General features: G+C 44.1%; 1 protein-coding gene across 2 annotated transcripts in view; it reads left to right on the plus strand.

Moving 5' to 3' along the window:
• The window catches only part of GRIA1 (glutamate ionotropic receptor AMPA type subunit 1), a 289,206-nt gene that overhangs the window by 145,140 nt on the left and 129,711 nt on the right, over positions 1-14,355 (plus strand). For both annotated transcript variants that reach the window (XM_010987269.3, XM_010987268.3), the window contains exons 3-4: positions 5,765-6,004; positions 8,881-9,065. In XM_010987269.3, the coding sequence (XP_010985571.1) occupies positions 5,765-6,004; positions 8,881-9,065 (425 nt within the window). The remainder of the gene's footprint in view (positions 1-5,764; positions 6,005-8,880; positions 9,066-14,355) is intronic.

The raw sequence follows: 14,355 nt of genomic DNA on the forward strand, positions 1-14,355 counted from the left end.
GTCTCTCTTCCCCAGAACGAAGCTGTCCTGAAGCCTCATTACCCACTATTTAGAATGAAGCTGCCACATTTCCAGGGACTGAAGTCAGGAGCCAAGGAGAAATGTCAGTGTGAGGACTTAAATGAAGTGACAATAAAAAGGGGGTTGCTAATACCAGGAGTTCCCTTCCTGGGAGAGAGCTGTCAGGGCGAGTACTCAGGGCTGGGAGATTTACTGATACTAAGTGGATGGTGCCTTAACCAGGGGTGATTATCAAAGACATTTGGGCGAAGCGAGGATGGAATTGGACAGCCTGTGCCACACAGCATGTGGGTTTTCCTGCCCTCACCAATGCCTGCCCTCCTGCCTCCCTGAGAGGGAATTCCTGGCCTCCTTTTTCACTCGCTCTGACTGTTGGAAACATTCTGCTACAGAATCTCTTGGAGGCAGGAATGTCAGAATCTGACACTCTGGCAGGGTTCCCTGAATGTGCTGCGGCTCTTCTCTCTTAGCCAGGTCTTTGCTGCCACTCTCCCTGCAACCTGGAACCTTCTTTATGCACCAGAAGCTACACCATACCCCTCTCCTGGCTGATCCCTGCTTATCTTTCCCTGTCAAATCTGGCTTTTCCTCTTGGAAGCCTTCTCTGAGGTCCCTATCTGTTGGGGTTAGGTGTCCCTGCCTGCACCCTAAACTCATCCCTGCCACCACACTTATACAGAAGTGTAATTGACTGGTTCAGTGTTGGTCTCTCCCACTGTCAAGGTGACGGTCCTTGAGGTTGGGGCTTGTCTAGTTCAGCACTGTGTGTCCTAACATAAAGTCTCAACGAGTGGTAGACGCTGGATGTCAAGTGGTGGATGGGTGGGTGGATGGACGCATGGATGGACCAATAGAAGAAGAGTTGTGTGTATATATGTTGACTCCCTGGGATGGAAGGGGGATGCATCAAGGACCACCCATTTTTTTTTTATTTTTTTTATTGAAGTATTGTCAGTGTACAGTGTTGTCAGTGTACAGTGTTGTGTCAATTTCTGATGTACAGCATAATGCTTCAGTCATACATGAACATATACTCCACCATAAAAAAGAATAAAATAATGCCATTTGCAGCAACATGGATGGACCTGGAGATTGCCATTCTAAGTGAAGTAAGCCAGAAAGAGAAAGAAAAATATCATATGATATCACTTATATGTGGAATCTAGACAAAAAAGACAAACAAACTTACTTACAAAAAAGAGCACCACCCAGTTTTGAATTTTGTTTTGTTTTAATATCAATGGACCCTAACACATTATTGCCTCCTGATCCGTCGTCAGCGGAAGGCAGTGTGCCCCATGAGAGGATTCTCCAGAAACTGAAGCTGACCCACATGCCAGGACTGTTTCTTTCCAACACTGCTGGGGGAGAGGGGGCGGGGCATATCGCAGAGGTCAAGAGCTCCAGCTCTGTGGTCAGCGTGGTGGAGTTCAGATCTCAGCTCCGCCTTGTGCTGGTGCTGGGCCTCATTTCCCCAACTTGTAACCCACTTTATGGGACAAAAAAGTCAACGCAAGGAAACGTCCTTGGTAGGGTGTCTGGTACTTTGTAAGTGCTCAAACGTCAGCTCTTGACTATGACAGTCAAAGGCACTGTATGCACCACTGGTGTCAGTGAAAGACTCTGCACATAGTCCAGCCTACTCTGATTCAACATGAGCCCAGGCGTCTGCCTAGCACACAGCAGGGTTCGCGGCTGCTCTGCGGGTTCCCATTTCTCCCCTCCTGCTTGCTGGACCTGACCTGCCAGCTCCACCTCTAGCCTCCGTTCTGAAGTGCCTTCTCTCATCTACTCTCCACTAGGTAACTAACTCGCACATCAAGTTAAGAATTATATCTGAACTACACTCAAGACCCTGAATGCATCTAGATTTAGTGCTGGGGTTCACTTACCATCCCAGAGCTCAGAGCCTTTATCTGATTTCTGGGTTCGAAACAGTGCACTGGAGGTTGCTACAAGTAAGACCAGCAAATAACCAAAGTGTGGTCCATCAGTAAATGTTTTCCAACTAATTAGACTAGAACATAGGATGCTGGAGCCTGAAGAGGCATTAAACATTATACAGTTCCCACCACCATTTTATAGATGGCAAACGGAGGCCCAGGGAGAACCTGGGATTGACTCAAGGTCACACAAGTACTGTGTTGTGACAAAACCAAGAAGAGACTCTTCCAGGTCTTCTGGCATCTAGTCTGGTACTTTTTCTACAAGACCATGTTATCTTTTCTAATTGAATATTCACTGTGACAGATTTAAAGGAATGCACTATAACTAATTATATTTCTGAACATTTAACCAATTATACATTCCCCCACAGGCCTTGGGCCTACAGAGTCTTAGTCCCCCCCCCCCCCCCCCACTTCTCTCTCACTGCGATGCTCAGGCTTAGCTGAAATGAGGAGCCAGACTGAAGGTCAGATGCTACACAGTTCTGGGGGCCAGGGTCCATTCGTGTAAAACCAGGCCAGGCTACCTTCAAGCCATGCTCTTTTAGGAGCAGTAGGGAAATATACCCTCTCAGCCTTAGAGAATAAAACACTCAGTTTAAGGGAAACGAGATTTGCACAAGGGAAAAACAGGGAAATAATCTGAGTGGGAAAAAAACATCCTGGCCTCTGTGTCTAAGGAGTTAATCATGTCTACTCTGCACCCATTTCTTCCGCCCCATGCCACCTGTTCCTCCTCGACTTCTAAAGTTCCAGCAAGAAGCACTAGCCACAGGGGCCCCAGAGGCCCAACTTAAGGTGCGAAGCCGAGCAGATGACATCAGGGAATAGATGGGGAATGTGAGATTTATATTCCACCAGACAATATTTCATTGCCGCAAGGAAAGAAGAGCTCCTAAAAATACTGCAGACAGCATATTATAATATTTTAACGGGGTTTATGCACTCCCCATACACACTTCACCCAGTAAGATGGAGCGTGCTTTTTGACAAATCTATATTTAACATGAGAGGACTAATACACAATGTATGCTTCCTGGTGGAGAAATCCATAGCTATGGAAATCTTGATTCTGGTGATTACAATAGACATTTAAAGACAGTGCTTATTGTCGGCTGCAAATGGATGGAGAGCCCTCATTAGGGTGAAAGAAAAAAATAGTGTGAGTGGTATAGAATACACCTACCCAGCACAGGGGAGCAGGAGGTCCAGGGTGACCCAACTGTCATGTCTGTTTGAGTCCAGCTCCTCCTCATCCCCTCCTGCAGGTCATGTGCCCCTCTCTTCAAGCATTCATTCATTCATTCATTCATTCATTCAACAAACATTTACTAAGCACCTACCATGTCCCAGGCACTATGCTGGCTTTGGGACACAAATGAGACCCCTGTTTTCAGGAAATTGACAGTGATCCCAGCAGCCACAGATATATACAAGCCAAAAAAGAAAATGATTTCAAGTAATCATTGAATTATTAAATTCAAGTATGAAAGATAAGATGAGGGGGTGATAGAGACCTACAGGGAGATAAGGGGAGGATGGGGTCATTATTTAGAACAAGTGATGAAGAAAGGCCTGTTCAAGGAGGTGAGATTTGAGTTGAGAGAAAACTTCTGGAAAGGAGTGAGCACTGCAAGGAGGTAAGGGAAGAGCATTGCAGAGTGTCCTAGGCAGAGTGAGCTTGGAGCCTTTAGGAACAGCACCGAAGGCCACTGTGGCTAGAGCAGGGAGCAAGGGGAGTGGTGTGAGAGAGGAGGGGGTTACAGGTGCAGGTTTATCTGGCTCTGAGTCATGGTGAGATGTTCAAGAGTTTTTCCTGTGTGCAATGGGAAACCTCAAAACTTTTGAGAGATTCTGTACAAGGAAGGGAAATAATGTGTTTCATTTGTGGTTTTTCTCTGTTTTCTATTTTTTTTTTAATTAAAAGGATCCCTCTAGCTTCTAGGTGGAGGATGGATGTCACTACTGAAAACCGAATGCCATAATGCTGGAGTTCATGAGGGGCACCTTCAGATACCAGGAGGGTCATGAAGTGGGTTAAGAGCAGGCATACGAGGTTCTGATTTCAAAGAGTGGTCAGTGAGTGGACTGGGCACCTTGAGAAGTAGTGAGTGCCCAGGAACTACAAGCATGCAAGCAGATGTTAAAGGCCACCTGCCAGATCCCCTATAGATAGCATGCTGCTTTACATTAGAAGTCAGACAGATGATGTGTGTGGTTCTGTTACAATCTTTAACAGATGATTTTTCAAGGGCATAAAGCGAGGGTCTAGGAACTGACTGAAAACTAAGATGCAGAGTAGGCAATTGGGTCCCAATGGCTACTGGAATTCCTCAGTGCAGCATGGCCCAGTGCATCAGTAACATGTTTAAAAACATTCACCAACAAAGGGTCTGGGGGATGTAGGAATTTGACAAAATTTGGTTAAAATTGATCAGGATCCTCACAATCTTTTATGTAGCTAGTAGCAAAAACCAAGAGGAGGACAGAGTTTGGCCATTTCCCAAATTTATTTGCCCAGAGAAGCCTTTTCTTTTTTAGGAGGCTTTTTTATTTTATAGGGCTACAGTTTCATGGATCACATTTGGGCAATGCTCATGCAGCATAATTTGAGACCCCCATCTACAAAGGCAGTGTAGGGTCATGGAGGAAGGTGATGTGGTAAAGAGAGCAGAGGCTCTAAGAGCACCAGCTTTTTCATTTTAAAATAAAATTTATAATATCAAAGTCACAGGGTTGTGATGAGAACTAAATAGCCTAGCATATGCTGCAAAGCACCCTGAAATACGGTTACTGTGATGAAGATGACTTGTCTCCCTCACCATCCACATTAAGATGGTAATTTCCAGGTATTGCGGTGGCATTGGGGTTGGGCACTTGACTGCAGCAAAGACCATGAACCCTCATCCTACATCACACATTAAAGTGAAGTTTAGTAGCTGAATGCCTGCAGCTTGGTGCCCTAACTTTGGTCTTTTTAGCATGATATTCTAAGCAGCAGTGTAACCAGACACAAGCCAGTATGGGTAACTGTACAGGAATCTTACAATGTGGCACCTGTGGGGATGTTCACAGAGCTATTCTACTACTATGGCTGACACACTGTGGGGCCTGAAAAATCAGCCAGCAGGATGAACAAATACACAATGCGCATCGCAGAGAAATGTACACTGAAAGCTAAGGGTAGGCTGAGAAAATCAACATCTGTTTTCTTAAATGTGCGTCAGCAGCAAGCTGGCAGACCTTCTTCCTGTAGCATCTTATTATGCGTTGCCTCAAAGCAATGGGCAGTGTCATAGAAAGATCACTGGATTAGGGCCCAGATACCTGCCCAACTCAGATATGTTCCAGCTGTGCTACCTTGGACATGCTCATTAACTTTCTGAGCCTTGGTTTTTCCCTTTAAAAAAATGACCCAGCCTTCCTTTTCCTGCCTTAATAAGGTCATTGTGCAGATAAAGTGAGTGAACTTACAAAAATGCTTTGTATACATTTATAATTAATAACCATGACAACACCAGGCATGGAATTGGTACCTAACAAGCATTTGCATTAGACAGATGGATGGGTGGGTTGGACAGATGTATGGGTGAATGGATGCAAAGATGGGTAAAAGGGATGGACAGTTGGAAGACTGGTGGGTTGAAAGGATGGATGGATGGATTGGTTGGATGGGTAGATGACAGATGGATGATGGGTTGCATGGATAGATTAGTGGATGAATTAGTTCTGGAGTCATCTGACAGCATGTTCGCAGCATCATCTATCCATTAATTTTTTCTCTTCTCCTCTTCCAGTCTGCTCCCAGTTCTCCAAAGGAGTCTATGCCATCTTTGGGTTTTATGAGCGGAGGACTGTCAACATGCTGACCTCCTTCTGCGGGGCCCTCCATGTCTGCTTCATTACACCGAGCTTTCCCGTTGACACATCCAACCAGTTTGTCCTCCAGCTGCGCCCCGAGCTGCAGGATGCCCTCATCAGTATCATCGACCATTACAAGTGGCAAAAATTTGTCTACATTTATGATGCTGACCGGGGTAAGCCAGGGGTTAGGGGAGGGAGACTGTTGAGGGATGGAGAGAAAATTACCAGGAGGAAGAAAAATGATACCTCCCTGCCTTCTCAAAAGCATGGAGGACTGATCCAGAAATGCTTTATGTCTGTGCACTGATTTTCCCATAGCTGATCTATAACTCACAGTGTGGAAACACATCCTTGAAGAGAATAATCCCCTTAATGCACCATGTCTCTCTACTGCTCACTAAGCTTCCATGGGTCCTGAGCCCAGACTCAGACGTCAAGGACCTCAGCTGAATGGCTCCTGGCTCATGGCACAGTTTTTAGGAGTAGAGACTCTGGAGTCAGACAGACCTGGATCTGAATTCCATGTTTTTTCCTCTCCGGCTGTTTGACTTTGGGCAAGCTCCCTCTGCCTCAGTTTGATTATTTATGCAGTGGGAATAAAATCCTCTATTCCTTCATTTCCTCATCTCTGTAATGAAGATAGAACTGGTCCCTACCTCATAAAGTTGTGAGGATTGGACAAGACGATGACTAGAAAGTGACTGGAAAGTTCCTACGACATAATGAACGTGTAGAGTCTTCTGTACGTGGTAACTGCTAATATCATCATCACCACCATCATCACCATCAGTCCTTTCTATAATTCTGCCTCCACCTAAGTCTTGAATTTTCCATCACATTTCCTAAATGTTTCCAACACTTCTTTTTTTTTTTCTTCTCTACATCTTTGCTCGGGTAATTCCAGTTTCTGGGATTACACTGGCCTTCTCAGATCTGCACACGCAAATTCCTCCTTTGTTTTGCAACCTCCTCAAACACCACTGTGTCTATTTCCTGACCTCCTAGATGGAAACACTCTTCTTTGTACTAACTCCTGTGGTGGGTGTGTTGTACCAGCCTTCCTCCCCCGGTAGACTAAACAGTCCTGCAAGAACTTAGCCGTTATTGATGCAAATAAATAAATGGATCATACAAAGTCTGGGAAATGAGGCATAGGAGTTTTGCCCTCAGCAAAAGGGAGGTTTTATAGGAGGCTGCCTTTAAGGACGCTTAGAAGACTTTTGATTAGGAGAGTGGCTTGTGAAATGGTTTTTTAGGAAGAGTTAGGCAGGCAGTATTCAATGAGAATTAGCTGGCAGAAGAGACCAGAAGCACTCTATTTTCTTCGATTTTCCCTTCCCTCTGTTTTGATGATTTCCCTTCTCAGACAAGAAGCCATTATAAGGATGACCTGCAGATGGGCTATTTCAGGACAGCTTTGCAGCATAATGAGGCTTGAGGCCTGGAAGCGGCAAAGTCAGAAAAATGTCATTTTCATCACACAGGATCATCTCTGGGGTCAGTTAGCAAAAGTGGCTGTACTCTTAAAGGGACTCCGCCTACCTCACAACTCTGAGCTCAGAGCCATTTGCTAGCTGTGTGACCTTGGGTCAATGACTAAATCTCTCTGAACCTCAATTTCCACATTTGTGAAACATGGATAATAATGGTACCCACCTGACTGAATTAAGTGAACTGAAGACAAGAAAGCTAATAGAGCAGTTCCAAACACATAGTAAATTTTCAGTAAATGTGAGGCTTAAGCACACCAAACGTGTACTAAAAAGAAAGAAAGATAGGAAGAGACAGCAGAATCAGTCTACAGATGATTCTTTAGATCAGGCACCACACTGGTCACTGTGGGAGGGATCAGCAGTGTTATGGGGAGACAGAAATGATATATGTACAAAGACGGATTAATGATGCCAGAATGAAAAAAAACATCTGTTGCAGGCAGAATAATGACCTCCCTTTCCCCGCAAAGATGTCTGTGCTCTAATTCCTGGAATCTGTGAATATGTTACGTTAAATGGCGAGAGGGATTAAGGTTACAGATGGAATTCACGATGTTAATCAACTGACTTTAAGATAGAGATTATCCTGGATTATTTGGGCGCCCTCAATGTAATCTCAAGGGTCCTCCAGTGTGCAGGTTGGAGGCAGAAGAGTCAGTGTCAGAGTAAGATGTGAGAAAGACCTGACCAGTCACGGCTGGTTTGGAAGATGGAAGAGGCTATAAACCAAGAAAAGCAGACATCTTCTAGAAGCTGGAAAGGCAAGAAAAGTTTCTCCCCTAGACCCTCCTGAAAATAACACAGTCCTGCCAATACCTTGATTTTAGCCCAGGGAGATTTATTTCAAACACTGGACCTCTGGCCATGTAAGATAATAAATGTGTTAAGTCGCTAAGTTTGCGGTGTGTTACAGCCACAGTAGGTAACTAATACACCATCTGTGTCTCAAAGATGAAACAAAGCAGTATCGAGTAATGGACTCCCCTATTACTTAGCTATAAATCAGAAGAGAGTGGTTTAATTGAGTGCGCACTGATTGAATACTTACTGTGTGAGAGGCAAGTACTAGGTACAGAGATGTACCAAACATTCGCGGATCTGATTGACAGTTATTAGGTGCTGTTGATATCAGATTGGCACATTTCACACGCAGTTGCTAAATGCCTAATAGTAATCCATATTTATAAAACCCTTGCCACGTGGGAGACATTCTCATTCAATTCTCATGATGACACTGTGAGGTGGGCATTATTAACAGCACCGTTTTACCATTGAAGACAGTTCAGAGAGGCAAATTAGTCTGTACAAGATCATTTAACCAGAATAGCGTAGCTTCAAGATTTGAGCCTCAGATTATATTTTTAATCTCTTGCTCTGTTGCCTGCTATGTTCTGGAACCAGAGACACAAAAGAGACCCAGAGCCTGCCCTGAGAGAGCTCAGACTTGCCCAGAGAAAGATGGAGCTGAGCTTGCTGGAGGAGTGGGGCTGTTGGAGGTGGAGTGGTGCCTGTGTGTCCTGACTGCCACCTCTCTGTCCTACTCACCCGACCTCCAGGTTTGTCGGTCCTGCAGAAAGTCCTGGACACAGCTGCCGAGAAGAACTGGCAGGTGACAGCTGTCAACATTTTGACCACCACGGAGGAGGGATACCGGATGCTCTTTCAGGACCTGGAGAAGAAAAAGGAGCGGCTGGTGGTGGTGGACTGTGAATCAGAACGCCTCAATGCTATCTTGGGCCAGGTAGTGGGGGCAACAAAGGCCTGGGGGGATGTGGGAGATGGTTCAACAGGGAGATGGATGACCTTTCGCCCTGGGTGTTATAAAGAGAGTTCTTGACTAGATGAAACCAGACACCTTCCTTCTTACATTCTGGAATTCATAAGACTTAATTCTGACACGTTATGAAATAGCATGAACAGTGAGAGCCTTCACATAGGGCTTCAAATGGTTCTCAGATCAGTTTACCAAAAACTTGCCTCCAGTGCTTCCTTTTCTTGCTAAAAAGCAAATGGCATTGCGTTTTAGGGTTTGTGAAGTGCCATCACATCCTATAGAGCCAGATCCCTGGGTTCGGCTCTGGATCCCGTCACCACCGATGCAGAACTTGGTATCTCATCCATTTGACCCACTGACTTGTTTTAAGAGCCCAGGAAGGCCCCAGGCATCTCCCTTTCTACTGTTTCCTGGAACACATTCTTCTGTCCGAACCATCAATTGATTTTACAGTCTATGAAAGGGCACTGTAACCTCAACAGTCTTCAGCCAGATGTCTAGAAGCCACAGTTCCTCCAGTTCCCAGAAGTAAAGCCTGTCCCCACCACAGAAGGAGCAGGTCTTTGTGTAGATCACTAGTCTTTTTAAATTACATTTTTGCATTCAGATGAGCTAGTAAGGAAGGAGACTTTGCGATCATTTTTGAGCAGTGCTATACAATCAAAGATGGCAGTTTTAGGTACTTGACAACATGACAGAGCTTGTTAATGGCTCTCAAGACCCCTGGGGCTCCCACAGGGAATCTCAGCGCCAGCTCAGCAATTACTCAGAGCCCTCAGCAACTGAATAGGAGAGATTTGGAAAGTCAGGGGGTCTTTGAGGCATTAACTCTATGTTCTACTTTACAAAGTGTGGATCTGGCTTCTCAGAGAGAGAAACCAGCAAAAACTATTTCTATTGAGATAGGAGTTCTCTGAGCTGGAGTCAGAGGGTTGGAATTCTAACTAAGTAAAGAACAGAGTAATGGTTTAAATTAAAGACACTGGAGCCAGACTGCCCGGGATTCAAATTCCTAGTTCTCATGTTTACTAGCTCTGTGACATTGAGCCAGGTTTTAATATTCCTGCAGCTCAGTTTCTGATCTGTAAAATGGGCATCATCATCATCATCATAGTTACCTTTAGAGAGCTTCTTGTGAGAGTTAAAAGAATGTGTGTGTATGTATGTATATATATATATACACATACATGTATACATACATACACACACATGCATACGTGTAAAGCACTTAGAGCCAGCCCCACAGAAAGTGAGGTGTGTAAGGATTTGCCTATTTTTCCTGTTCATAGTGTCAACTTATACTGGTGTTTTATTTTTTCAGTTAAACTTTTAATTTTGAGATGCAGATTCAATACACATGTAAGAAATAATACAATGAGATCCCATGTACCACATATCCAGTTATCCCAGTGGTAACATCTTGCAAAACAATAGTGCAATATCACAACGAGGAAACTGACAATTGCACTTGGCACATTCGAGGTACTGAACATTTCCATCAGCACAAAGACCCTGTGTCGCCCTTTTGTAGTCATACTGCTTCCCTATCTCCTTCTCTTTTTCCCTTTCCCCAAGCAATCACTAATGTGTTCTCCATTTCTATAATTTCCTTATTTCGAGAATATGATAGAAATGGAATCACACAGTGTGTAATGTTTTGGGTTTGGCTTTATTCACCTGGCATAATTCCTTGGAGATTCATTCAAGGTGTTGTGGGTACGTACTGGTTTCTTGAGTCACTTCCTCTTTGGCATAAGTGTACTCATCTGTAAAATAGGAATGAAGGCCCCTGTTCTACAAAGCTGATAAAAAGATTAGATGAGATAGGAGGTAGAGGAAGTGCTGAATGATAATTCGGTATTCTTAATAGACTGATGACTCCTGCTATATTGCTGTATAAGAAAGCGAGTGCTTACCACACACCAGATACTATGCCAAGCCCTATTCATATATAATGCTACTTCAATCTTGCATCATCTCCATAAAACAGCTTCTATCAGTTTCCCTATTTTATAGATGAAGAAATAAGGAATTACACTTGCTTGGGGTTTTTCACAGCTGTCATATAAGAAAAGCATGAAGTCAAACCCATCTTGGTCTGACTACAGGGCCCAGCCTTTCAAAAATGCAACTTTTAGCATCTGCTGTCTATAGCCACCCACTCTGTAAGAGGACAAACTTGTGTTTTGTAGGGAAGCAATATTTTAGATGGTAGTATATAAACTTTTTTAATTGTTGGATTCTTCTAAGCCAAGATGCTGAAAGGATCTTACAAAATTCACACTTTACAGACGGAATGACTGATGGTCACATTTGTTGAATGATTTGTTTCGAGTTCAGGCAACTGACTATTGACAATGACGATGAGTCTAGAATTGACGTCTTCTGATTTGCAGTCGCACATCTTGGCATCATCCTAGACTATCTAACACTCAGTTATTGGGATCCTCTCAGTCTAGCACAAATGTTCTGCCTAAACTGAGGAGGAAGGCAGTGACTCCAAATTCCAAATGGGGAGTTAATTGCCTGTCTCTACCTCTAGAGTTCTTACTAGAACAGAAGCACTATTCGGGCAGGGGCTTCTGTTGGTTTTCTTTCGTGCTGTATTCACAGTGCCTTGAATGGTGCTTGGCACCTAGTAGGTATTCAATAAATGTTTTTTGAATGAATGGCAAGAATAGGGAATCAGTGAATGCTCTAAGAAAGAACCCAGATGTGAGATGGGTCTGGATAGCGACAGGTAGCCTTTGGATGGATAAGAGCCTTTAAGCTGGAGGTAAGAGCATGTAGGGAGGCCCAGAGGGCATGTGAGGGCCAAGATTCACAAGGTGGTTGAAGAGACCAAGTGGAGGATGACAATTGTCTACTGGGAGACAATGACGGGGAGAAGAACATATGATCATGATTATCTTTGGAAGCCATTCTAAAGAGTTTGGGGTTCATTCTGTAAACAGTGGAGAGGGCAGTGAAGGTTTGTGAGCAGGGAACAGGCTTATCAGAATATAACGCTTTAGGACTGTATAAGACACCAAATTATGTAATACAGTCATTAAGTTCAGGAAAAGTTAGAGACGGATGAGAGAGACCAGGAGGAGGCCATCCATCACATCACCCTGTTTTATTGTCTTCACAGTGCTTTTCACCTGCTGAAATCTTACTCATTTATCTGTTTATACACTTACCATCTGGCTCCCTGCAAAAGTGTCAACTCAGCTCAGTGAGGGCCTGGGTACCTTGCCTCACCTGTTCATAGCTTGTCCTTAGCACATAGCATGGTGCTTGGCATATGGTCCGTGTTCAGTAAATATTTGTTGACTGAATTAATTAATCATAGATAGTTTTACAGAGTAGTTGGGATTAGAACTCAGCCATAAAGGTTATGAATAATTAGAGAGAATGGGAAAGGGCCTTCTAGACACAAAGACTGTGAGTTAAGGCAATCCAGCAGAAATGAGCTTTGAAGGAATGGGGTTAGTGAGGCAACGGACTCCAAATGAAATTGCAGGTCACCTTTATAATGACCTTCTCAGTCGGTAATCCTGTCTGCATTTCTCTCTACCTGTTCCGTGCAGGTCTCCTCCCAGTAAACGGTGACCCCCAGGACAGCAAGCACCATGCTTGTTTCACTGTCCGCTCTACCCCCAGCCCAGTGCTTGGTAGACAGTCAGCACTTAGTCAATGTTTGTGAAAGGGTACATAGGCCATTGGGTAGGTAGCTAACTAGATGGTTAGGAAGGTGGGTGTTAGGTCGAACCGTGTAAAATTCCTAATTTTTATCAGTCAAAAGTCATTCGTCATCAGCTGTTTCCTGCATTTCAACCTATAATTTCCTCTTCAGAGACTTTTCTTATCATTGCCTGGATGCAGTGGGTTTCCAGTTTCTTTTATTTGCTGCTCTGTGTTTATTAGAAGCTGAATAGGTTTCTGATCAAGGTGTCTCATTGTCGAAAGGGCGGCAAACCATTTGACAGAAAATGAAAAAGTGATGAAGAATTACTAATAAAACTATCAGCCCAACAGTATGTGAGCCCCACAGAATTTCACATGCTAACCACTGTTTCAGAGCGTTCACTGTGTATGCTTGCATTTAATTATTCCCTACATAAAAAATATGTGGGCTGCAATGCACATACACCCAATTAAGTAGATGTCTGAATGTGGATTTTAATAACCTTGAAATTTTATTCAGTTAGAGAAGAAGCCCACGTGCTTCTCATACGTTTTGCACCTCCTTGAAGCAGTGCAGGGGGAGAGGCGCTGAGCAGGGTGTACTAACTTCAATTTGATGATCAAAAAGAGAAAGAACTAGATCAAGTTAACTTGAAGGCTGAATTAGGGTACAATCTTAGCTGTTTGCATGTTGGGTGGTGTGTCTGGATGCCTAAGCAAACTTCTGGGTAGTTCTTTCTAGAAATATTTTTCCTGCCTACAATGATTAGGGGCAGTGTGAGCATTCAAGATGGAGAGGTGTCTGGGGCCCCTCGCTCTTAATCAGGCATCATGTAGAAAGGCTCACAATAGTCAGGTTCCTGTCCTGACCCTGCTATCAGACTTCTGTGAGATCTGGCAAATCACCCCCCATCTCTGAGCCTGGACTTCCCATCTGTACAGGGAGAGGTTGGGCCAGGTGATCCTGGCATTCGCTTCCAGCTTCTAGGCTGAGTGGCTCATTGATGTCAGAGTACTAACTGGGTTAGAGAAGGCACAAAATTCAGGAAAGAAGGAACTGTATCTGAATATGGCCCATGCGAGGATTTGAAGGTCAAGAGCTGGGCTGGAATTACCCACCTACCCATTTGACCATCCATCCACCCATCCACCCAGCTGTCCATCCAAGCAGCAGCCACTGTTATAACAATGACAGGGAATTCAACACAAGATTCCCAGTCTGCCTGGGAAGAATCTCCATGTACAGGGAAGGTTTTACGGAAGAAGCAAAGAGAGCATTTCAGCTGGTTCAGCTGGGACCTTGGGATTATGATAACACTAGTCTACCCCTGGAATCAAGCAAAACTGATTTCAAATCTTGCACAAGCCATTTAATAACTGGGTACCTTAGGGAGTTTATTTAACTTCACGATGCCTCGATTCTTCATCTGTGAAACAAGGATATCAGCAATGCCACCATCATTGGATGGCTGTGATACTGTACTCTGAGTACTTAGGGTAGGACGGGGCACAGAGTCAGAACTCAATTAGTGTCAGTTGTAGCTTCAATCATCAGTATGATTAATGGAGCCCCTCTTGTGTGTCTTGT

Source organism: Camelus dromedarius, chromosome 3 (assembly GCF_036321535.1).
Source record: "Camelus dromedarius isolate mCamDro1 chromosome 3, mCamDro1.pat, whole genome shotgun sequence".
NCBI lineage: Eukaryota > Metazoa > Chordata > Mammalia > Artiodactyla > Camelidae > Camelus > Camelus dromedarius.